The following is a 10,610-nucleotide window of genomic DNA, read 5'->3' as shown; positions in this document are numbered from 1 at the left end:
GATGATGAACATAACCTTTATTTACGCTGGGAGAGATTCGGACCGAGATTATAGGTTGTTAATTGTTACGAATAGTGTTCCTGATCCAGTCTGCAACAGCAGTGACCCGTGCGTAGACGCCGGGCTTGCCGGGCCGGGCACAGCCTTCTCCCCAGCTCGTCAGGCCGTGCAGAAAGTACTGTCCACCCGCCGACTGGCAAACAAGCGGGCCGCCGCTATCGCCCTGCGGACAGATCAGCACATTTCTATGTTAACTCTACACCGTGCAGTTACCATCCAAGCATCATATTTGGGATCACGTCTATAATGTTGAATAGGCGTTTTCGGTCAATTTAAGGGAGCTCGCAATAACCAACAAGCAGGGAAACTATCATCAATCTCATTGCGTCACCCTTACCTGTACCCGCTTCATTGCTATGTATACATATACATGTAGCAGCCACAGAAGAGCCTGCAGAGGTGGACAACCTTCCCGGTGATCTTCGGAAGCGAAGAAGCAGCCATCATCATATACACTAACCATTATGCGTCTTTTTCTTGAGGGGTTTCAACCTTTAACCCCCCCCCCCCCCCAAAGAACCGCTGCTTTTTCTGAAGTCTGTGAAGAGCACGTGTCCATAAAGTTGACTGAACACACCCTACTACATTGCAAATTTCCCATCTTGATTCCATAAACATGAAATGGTATCAACTTCGATAGAGACTTTGCATTCTTACTTCATTTCAGAAAGTCTGTTATCAACTTTTGTAGTTTCAATGCTGCTCCCCATTGCTTTCCGGCACCATGTGTAAGATGGATCACTTGTATTTTGAAGGATATTAAATCAACGCCTGTTGCTTAGACAAGAATCATTACCGTCTGAACGTACAGCGTGCTCATAAGCCCTCTGCATCTTTCTCCCTCATCCGCATGTCAGAAGCTAAACTTGGCTCATTAGCGTATGGCTCACAGCTGTATTATATAAAGACATCACCGTGAGGGATGGCACCAGTGATGGCTCGTTGTTTGTGCGGTAGTCATCAAAGGCCATGTTGATTCGATGTATGGATGACATTCGCGCACGCATCGACCGATTTTCGTCCGTTTCCACAAAAAGGTTTTCGACCATACTTTTGATTGTACAAAGCAGCTACTAAATGAGAAAACAATGCCGTAAAATTGCAAAATGATATCGGAATACGGATACTAATGTCGTAGAAAGCCAAAGTCAAAGAAGAAGATGTGAAAGAACCAAAATGAAGAACCTAGTGTTCGGTATACCGGACTCTAAGACTTGTGTTTTCATAAGTTATGTGTTCGACCATCCTGACCACTTCGAGTTCATGATGAAGACAAACATTTTTTTGGCCAAACTTTTTTTGCACGGTCGCATCAGTTTTTAGGTTCCCAGAGGATGCCATCCATTTAACGTTAATCGAATCAACATAGCCTAACCGTGAAGAACACTTGGCTTGTGGAAACGGGTAGTAGGAGCGCGTTACCTGACAAGAGTCGATTCCTCCCGCCAAGTATCCAGCACAGACCTCCGAGGTCAAGTCCACGAACGGAGCATATGCACCAGAGCACTGCGCGTCACTCAGTATGGGTACGTCAGCTTCCTGGAGTTGATTAGGGAGAGAACCGCCTGCAGGGAACAATGAAAGATTAGTCGAAGTATTGACGGATGTGGAAGTTACAAAATATATGCTGAACCTAACTCGTTCCTTACCATTTCACCGTTAAATGGAAGTCTCTTGTTGTATTATCTGGACCGATGACCAGAGAAATTGATCGAAAGCCAATAAAGGAAAGTTGTGTTTTCTTGTCTCGTCTGACGAAAAAAATAGAATGATCCGAATAGTTAACCCAGTTAAGAAAGTCGTAGACCTTCTTCAATGTATGTTATCATAAATTTTCAACATTACTCTCTCATCGGAATGGAAATAGCAGTGTTGAGAAATCTGCTTTGAATTTTTCTGTCTTGCGGAAGAAGCGTTCACATACCTTCTGCTGTTGTCCCCCAGCCGGTGATGCTGCAGACCGTCCCCGCTGGAAGAACTGTGGAAGCCTGGGGTAGGCAGGCAGGGCGGGTGTACGGGTTGAAACGAACTCTTTTCTTAAGCTTTAGGAGAGCTGTAGGGAGAACAAAGATTTTACAATTATCCTGAGTCATTACAAGCAGGCATACCATTCCACGACCAGAATTGTTTCACTACTGAAAACGGCCAAAGGAATGCTATGGAGGCAGGTTTCTCTGCAAGTGGTCAATTTGAAGCGTGTCAGAAACCAGCTGATCTAGATATCCATCCTCCTCCATCCTCCTCCTCTGTAATTGGTTCCTTACGGCTACTCTTAAAGGCAACCAAAGCAATATCAGGGCCAAAAAAATAGAAATAAAAAAAGGCTAAAATCTTTATGGTAGTGACATTTACTAACATTGTTTAGCACATTTGCATAATAACTTCATACTTCATACACAAAAGTGCAAAATCGTGCTGTACGATGATCCCCTTAGTTTCACGAGCCTACAAAAACTCCGGCCACGAGTTCTCACATCAAAACTACGTCATATTTTTGCATAATGGACGTTGCTTTACATTGTAATAATGTTATTTGAACTAATCATGCATAGAAATGACTAAATAGATTGACTTACAAAATCCGATTTTCGGGCCCTAATATTGCTTGGGTTTCCTTTATAAGTGCTTAATCAGCTTTGAGTCGACTGAAGAGAGCTCACCGACATCGTATCCAAACCCGTAACTTGGGTGAATGAAGACTCTTCTGGTCCTGATGGTGCGCTCTGTGCCGTCATCGCCGGACAGTCTGCTATCTCCGAGGGTCACGTAGGGTTTCGATCCGCTGCAACATAAACAGCAATGTCCGTACATCAGAGCCGTTCGAAAAGGAAGATTCAATGCAATCACTACCAAATGACCATCTGTGATATACAAGGTGTACAATCTTTCTTTATTGACAAAACAAATGTACTGCGACTTTGGTAAGGTTCGACTACAAACAAGTGGATACAGATGGATTAACCTACACACAAGGATATGAATAAATTAATGTTCAGTTATTCTTCTTCCTTACTACCCAGCCTCATATCTCTGACATTATTGGCAGTTACGTTGTGCATGGGTAAGATACACCACAATTGCCCGGTTCAAATAAACAAGGGAATTAAAGGAAAGACACTAAGGAACATGAACAACTGATTTTGTGTGTGCAAAGGTCGACGGGGCAAGTGAATTTAGTGGGTTAGTAAAACATGTATCATATCGGCAAGGACAAGTTCAGTTTTGAACTGGGATAAGGACCCCGCCTCCGCCACACCAGGCAGCAGGCTCAAGTTCATTCCACTCTCTGATGGTCCGAGGGAAGAACGAGAGCCTGTAGTAGTTGTTCTTGCACGCGATGGCCTGCAATGTTTGGGAGTGATTGGTGCGGCGGGAGCATCGAGCCACCGGCCTTTAACGTATCATTCACACTGCTGTTGACTAGAGATCTAATAATTCTGCTTACAAAAACTGAAAATATGGACATGATCTATACATTAGACATAGGAACTAGCCTTTCTGTTCGCATAAATGCAATGCTTTCTGACTTCATATGGTATATCCGCTTCCAAAAGAGCAAACACAAACGGCTGCATCTTTTAGGTGTACAATCTCTGACAAGCCTTTTTCACTCCACTTTCTCTTGTTATATATACCACAACGCCGGTGTGACAATTGTTAACGTTCATCGAACGTTCGCATAATTCCAAGAAAACCGTTTGTATGTAAGATAGCTACATCAGGGCAATATGCCTTGGGCCAATGGCTACCTCTGAATTACGTTCAAGCTACTTCAAACGGGTTACTGATATTGCAATCAATTGTACAAAATGTTTCGGTGTCAATTCTTGAAACGCTAACAGCTAGCTCGCAATCAACCTGCTACTTTGGAAAATTGAAGGTAAGACTTGGGAATGCAAGAAAATGTATAATCGTATATTTATCGTACAAACAAATATGTGTGGCCTCTTTTGAAGATGTTTCAGGTTTCGTGAAGATTGGTAATGATTGGTCCCTTTGCAGAATAACATCAGCTAACACGAGACCCTTCCGACGTCGTAAAACGGTCCTCCATATTTCTCCTGAAATAGCACATAAAAGGTACAGCTAATCCGTTAACCACAAACATGTACGTAGGAAAGTTGATTAGATATTACTCACTCGCTCACGCAGTGGGCAGCCGTCACCACCCATTGGCGGTGGATAAGAGCACCGCCGCAGAAGTGAAAAATACCGTAGGGGAGGGCGCGGAGAGATACCTATGTATAGTTTAAAAGAGAAATTAAAGAAACATGGATACATGTGAACAAAAACGCGAATTCGGTCACTTCGGGATTAGACACTCAAATAACTGCTTCAATCAGTATATAGCATGTTGCGAAATCCATCAGTTGAGACTTCTAAAATTGCCTACTTGTGACAATGAGGATATATTCGCTGTAATACACTTTGACTTCTTGTGCAAATGTATGCAAAAACTAAGAGATACGAGAAACTCTGATGACAGATGACTTGACCATCTAGTCAACTCTCAACTCTCAGCAGTTTTTGCTGCAATCTATATCAAAAGCTACAAGACAATAAGCTGGCCCATGGTTTGAACTGCGCGTGCGAAGCGTGGTGCAATGTGGGTAATAGGTCAAAGTTGAAGGCCCCTGTGACAAACAAAATAATGCATGGTCTAAACAAAAACTGTTTACAAGTTAAGACCTTCACCTGTACTCTCCAAGCAGAGGAGGGATTCCGGCTGGTCTTTGACGTGTTTTAGCTTAAAAACACGTCAAAAACCAGCCGGAATCCCTCCTCTCCTTAGAGAGTACTTCACCTCTGACATAGCGCATTCGCAGTTCAACCCCTGTTGCTATTCAGAAAGTGGCGCAGTTACCTGCCATGGCCACGCCCCATGCTCTGCGTCACTTCCGCCGACAATACGATCATCGGAAGTGCGTGGGACTCCAGGAACGCCGCATCTGATCCTCCGTTCTTCAATGTTGATTCCAAAAAATACATAATTATTAGCGCTTAGAGATCTCATGCATCTGCCATTCACACACCCAGAAACAAACACAGAATGTAACCGAAAACAGACTCCTTTCACAGTTTCTGAGTGTATATGATTGCCAATGGCTCTTTCCGTCCCCCAGTGTTCAGATGGGAACTGGGTCTAGTTAGGTTACGATGGTCCTCGCCAAGGCGCCAGTCCAGTTAGTTGATAGATAGATAATTGTTGGTGGGGGGGGGGGGTATAGAGGCTTTTCATTGACGTTTTTATTCTGTCATATTTATCCAGGGTGGAATAGTCGAGACGAGCACTGTTCATAGGAATCATAGTTTGCCCCACGTCGCCCATGTAGGTGGGTAATTGGATCAAGCCGCAGCATATCGGCGTGGTTAACCTGTTTATGACACCAACCATATCAAAGTACAACATTTTCTGACTAAATTCAATAATAGAAATAACAACAGTATTATTAATTGACATTTGCACTAAATATACACTCTTTTTATGTTATCTAACATCAAAACATCAAATATCATCCTTCCAGCTCTTCATTCCTGCCGCCAGGTGATTGAATCAAACGTTGATTATAAGCCCATTCACGGTCACCACAGTTCCGGCTACGCATGTGCAGTGTCAAAGGTGAAGGCTCCTAGCTTGTAAACAGTGCTCGTCTCGACATTGCCTAGATTTGCATAACAATGCCCCGACGGGTATTGTTTGCGTCTCGGGGGCCTTTACCCTTGACACTGTACATGCGTAGTCGGAACCGTGAATGGGCTTATTACTTCGATGACGTCGCGGTGGCGCAGTGGCAGGGTGTTTGGCCTAGAACCCAGAGGTCCCTTGATCTGTCCCGTTGACGTTGTGCCCTTAGGAAAGGCCTTGACACAACTTTCTCCACTTCACTCAGGTGGAAATGAGTACCTAGCTTCGGTCGGATAGGACGTTAAATGGAGGTCCCGCGTCTGAGGAGGGCTACACCTCGAGCATGTAAAAGAACCCACCACGCTTATCGACAAGAGTTTGGGTCTTCCCTGGTGTCAGTGGATCAAATAGATCTGTCCGGATACGCAGCTTGTACTGTTCAGTACAAACCTGGTGTGTTATGCCATGATGCGGTTTACCAGGTATGCAATACAAACAAAACAAAAACGTCTCATTGAACACTAGAGCCGATTCGGAGCCTGTCACCCCGGCTTGTGAAAGATAATACTTTCGGGAAGCAATAATGTATCATCTTGAAATTGCATGTAATCACGAAGAATCAGCACTTCTTGCTTCTCAGTAGCACTTTTTTTAGCGAGCTGCGGTGTCCTGTTCTGAACCGGCTGCCGTGTTCACCGTGACGTCACCGAGGTACTTGTATTAATGAACGCTGATTCAATCACCTGGCGGCAAGAATTAAGAGCTGGAAGGGTGATCTTGGATTTTTTTATGTTTATATTTACTGCAAATGTCCGTGTTAAAAGGATAAAAGTATTATTATTATTGAATATAACCAGAAATGGTTTTACTTTGGTGCCATAAGCACTTTCAGAGACGTAAACTGTAATCAAATACGGCGCAAGTGATGTCAAATGAAAAGCCCATTTAGGCCCCGGTAAACTACCTTCGATCCTCCGACGGTGTAGTTAGTTTACCAGGGCACCTATATAGGCTTTTCATTTGAACGTCACTTGCATACACACGAAGTCTTCTAAGTAACGTAAGTCCGTCTAATGATCACACAACATAGCATTCGTTGATGAAGGTTAGACATTCAGGTTATAAGATATGCCGAAAACAGTTACTCAATCAACTGGATAACATTCTGAAACAGACGTTTCAGACAGCTTCCGCTATCGTTCGTCAGTGACTAATGGAAAGAGCTGGGGAACCAGTTATACAACACAACAGTATTTGGCGATAAAAGAAACATGGCCGAGATTTCAGCAAGGCTTAAACAATGCTGATCTCACCTGCTGAAGCGGCATCTACAGGACGAGGAACAGTTATGGCGATGGAACACAATACTGTCAAAGCAACGGAAGACGACATCGCGCTGCCACACCAATATTAACACACGATAAAGAAGAGCCCAGTGCCTCTTCACTTCTGAAGAATGTTCAAGGGCGGCGCAGGTGCTGCACACCTGCGTCAGTAACTAGCCCCTTTTCACCTGTTCAGTTAGTTGTACTGATTCTCAGTGTAATTAGTGATTTAAATTCTTTACCATTGAGTAGAATGTAAAGGCCCACAGGGCAGCTGTCTCTGCCCTCGTTAAGGCACATGGTCACTTTTGTCGTACTTGTTTTTGTCGTAGGATTAAGAATTAACAGCGAGGCTATAACAGAATAGATAGTCGACAAAGATCTACAAGCCACATCCATGGCTGCCCTATGCTGGGTTTACACACACGTTTTCGGAGTCGACTCGGGGCTGTGTGTGAGGAGCTTTGTGCTGCTCAAGTGGAGTTTTCCTACTAAAAACGCTGCTCGAGCAGTCTAGGCTTCTTCTGGCAGTCCTGAGTTGACTCCAAGTCGACCAAAAACGCGTGTATAAATCGGGCATGTCTGCCACAAGAACGTCCTCAATTTGGTACTGTAACCCTCTCGCACGATGGATGTGACCGTGCCCTCACTGATGACTTGATGGTGGCTGATATGATATGATATGGCATTACACGAATCTGATCATGAGCTTGGATACTGTTGGATAATAATGACGTCTCGCCTTCGATTGAATTGTCCAAATTAGGGAGTGAGTGGACATCAGAAGATTCAGAATTACTAGTAATTTTTCGGGATGCTATATGGTTGAATTTTGGAAATGATGTCTGACGAAGGGAGACAAGAGGTCGGGACACAATTGCCAGCAGTCTTATGCTGTTGTATAAGCTAGTTCGGAGTTGCTACTACGCATGCGCAGTGTCAAAGGTGAAGGCCCCCGCGACGGAAACAAGATCCGTCTGGGCGTTGTTATGCAAATCGAGACAATGTGGAGGCGAGCGCTGTTTTCGTCGCGGGGGCCTTCACCATTGACACTGCACATGCGTAGTAGCAACTCCGAACTAGCTTATTCAACATCCTTGTAAGTTCTTCTGAACCTGAATGACTGAACTTCTATGACATGACACTAGCCTAGCCTGGTAAACTGGTCGGTTCCGGGCAAGATGCGAAGCTAGTAAGGTAATATCTAGTTAAGACATCAATCTGCAAACTCTGATTGGTCGTGTATGGGAACAGCTTTAACCTCGAGGCACCCTTTGAAGCAGTCTTAGGTAAATGCAACAATCATCCCCAACCATGCGGTAGCTTTTGAAGTGACTATGCTCGTAAGTGGTCATTACTAGGTGATATCAAAGGGGGACTCAACACCAGAAGGGGTGTTATTTTCTAAAGGACCACATTTTCATGAATACAAAATCAACCAAATTTGGTAAAATTTCGTCACAGATAAACGATAAATGACAGATTTATAATCCGATAACTGAGTACTTCCTCCCATACAGACCCACGGGGTGTGATACATGATGGGAATCCTTAACTAATGTATTGTTGAAGACCTAGGTCAATTGATGGCTCAAAGCAACAGAAGAATGAAGTCGTTGAGGCTCACTCATACACACACACACTGATACACAAGTGATACCTATCAAATACACACACCTTGGCAGGGGCTACACAGGATGAAGCAAATTAGACCCAAGGGGGGTAGATGACCAATTAAGGACTTGAAAGGTGTATGGCAATTGTACACCCAAGGAAGTGCTACAGGATGTTGATTGAGAAATCAGTCTGATTAATTTTCAAGCCCTTAAATATCAGGCCTGCAGTGGAAACTAACTAAGAGGTGTACAGACTGGTGAGTAAAAAAGGAGACCAAGATTCAAAGGAGAGAGGGGACGTTTACGACGTCACTACCACTTTACATCAGGTACTGTGCCATTGCCACCACGGTCACCATCAATGGAGCAAACCTGGTCAATAGCGTGTGCAATCTATATCCCTATATATGACTGTTGGTTCCGCAGATCAAGATTGGGTGGTGCTGATGGCACCCATCAAGGTCACGCGGAGCACATCGAATATAGGCATTATAGGGGTCCGGAAAACCGGATAAACGTCCTAGATATAAAGTTGTTTCCGATGTAGCCGCTGCCGGTTACGGCTCAGCTATGTGTTGCACTCTAATAGTTTACTAACTTTCGAATTGATAAGTTTTTTTTTTACGAACTTCTCAGCGACTTCTCAAACTTAAAGTAGTTACATGTGTATATATATAGTAGTTTTATATATCTACATATACATCGTACGAACAAACATGTGTGGCCTCTTTTGAAGCTGTTTCGTAAAGATTGGTCATGATTGGGCCAGAGGCAGCTTTTAGATTCTTCGTGATCTCTAAACTTACCGTGTAGTAATTTATATGTAGCCTAATTTATCCCGAGGCATCTTTTTGCACTTTTTTTAGAGTTCAGCGGATTCTCAAACTTAATGTAGTTATATGCACAGTATATATGGTAGTTTTATATATATATCGTACGGACAAACATCACGGCCTCTTTTGAAGTTATTAAGTCTTGATTGGTCATGATTTAGCCGGAGGCAGCTTTTGTCACTTTTCTAGAGTTCAACGGCTTCACAGACTTAACGAAGTTACATGCACAGTATTTATGGTAGATTCATATAAAATTGGGACAGAAATTTGGAAACTTAACTTTGGTTGATCATATTTCACTTGTATCAGCCTATGTGTATTGATTTGAGGCAGCAGTCAGCCATACTTGAGATTATCAGAGCGAGTGGGCGCACCCGGCGGGCCGACATGACAACATAAAACACTAAAACACTAGCGAGTTGACTTGTGAGCGTAGTCGTTATCTTGCAGAATGGCATTCGGTCTCATATTGCAGAGTTAAGGGGTCGTAACTTGGGATGGTAGGGAGATCTGTGTCTCTCTATCTCGCCACATTGAGGTTGCCTGGCCATGGGACGACGAGCCTTGTTATTCCCCTGCTGACAGTTATACCGGCCAGCCATGATGCTGCCTTCACTTAACACTGTCATTCTATCTGTGTAACAGTCGGCACAGGGTTCTCCTCGCCGCATCCACACTTTGATTCGGTGTAATCTACTGTCATCTGTGAACATCACATTCTTCCACACCCCGCTCCATTCACGATGCTGATCATGATGACTCCACACAAACGTGCTTGGTGCTGAGCTGAGTGTTGGATACTAGCAGGGAAATTTCGGCACGGTTTTTTACAACCCACTCACTCAGCCTGGTGATCGTTCCATCCTCTTACAATGCGTTGGATATCACGAGAAAGGAAATCAGAAATGCTTTCCAATGATATGTAATACATTGACGGAAATATGATCAAAGTTAAGTTTCCCAAACTTTTTCTGATAAGTTATATATCGTACGAGCAAACACGTGCATCCTCTTTCTTAACCGTTTCATAAAGACTAGTAATTTGGTTATGACTGGGCCGGAGGCATCCTTAGAGACATTTCAAACTTGACTAAGTTACATGTATATATAGTAGTTTCGTGTATATATATATTTATATATGCATATGGTA

The 10,610-nt window shown here is 43.6% G+C and overlaps 1 protein-coding gene across 2 annotated transcripts; it reads right to left on the bottom strand.

The window, feature by feature from the left end:
• LOC136440894 (trypsin-2-like) lies at window positions 1–7,156 on the bottom strand. 2 transcript variants are annotated; one of them, XM_066437055.1, is made up of 7 exons: window positions 7,000–7,156; window positions 4,925–5,022; window positions 4,201–4,298; window positions 2,721–2,842; window positions 1,985–2,113; window positions 1,483–1,625; window positions 1–223 (listed from the first exon to the last, which is right to left on the bottom strand). In XM_066437055.1, exons 1-7 carry the CDS (start codon window positions 7,076–7,078, stop codon window positions 59–61), a joined length of 834 nt encoding a protein of 277 aa, XP_066293152.1. In that variant the 5' UTR covers window positions 7,079–7,156; the 3' UTR covers window positions 1–58. The 2 variants fall into 2 exon arrangements, with proteins under 2 accessions (XP_066293152.1, XP_066293153.1); XM_066437056.1 differs by lacking the exon at window positions 1–223 and adding an exon at window positions 400–480.
• Between the last annotated feature and the right edge of the window lie 3,454 nt (window positions 7,157–10,610).

The sequence above is a fragment of the Branchiostoma lanceolatum genome, chromosome 8 (assembly GCF_035083965.1).
Source record: "Branchiostoma lanceolatum isolate klBraLanc5 chromosome 8, klBraLanc5.hap2, whole genome shotgun sequence".
Taxonomy (NCBI): Eukaryota; Metazoa; Chordata; class Leptocardii; order Amphioxiformes; family Branchiostomatidae; genus Branchiostoma; species Branchiostoma lanceolatum.
The sequence above is the reverse complement of the archived record's forward strand: the minus strand, read 5'-3'. Positions and strand labels throughout refer to the sequence as shown.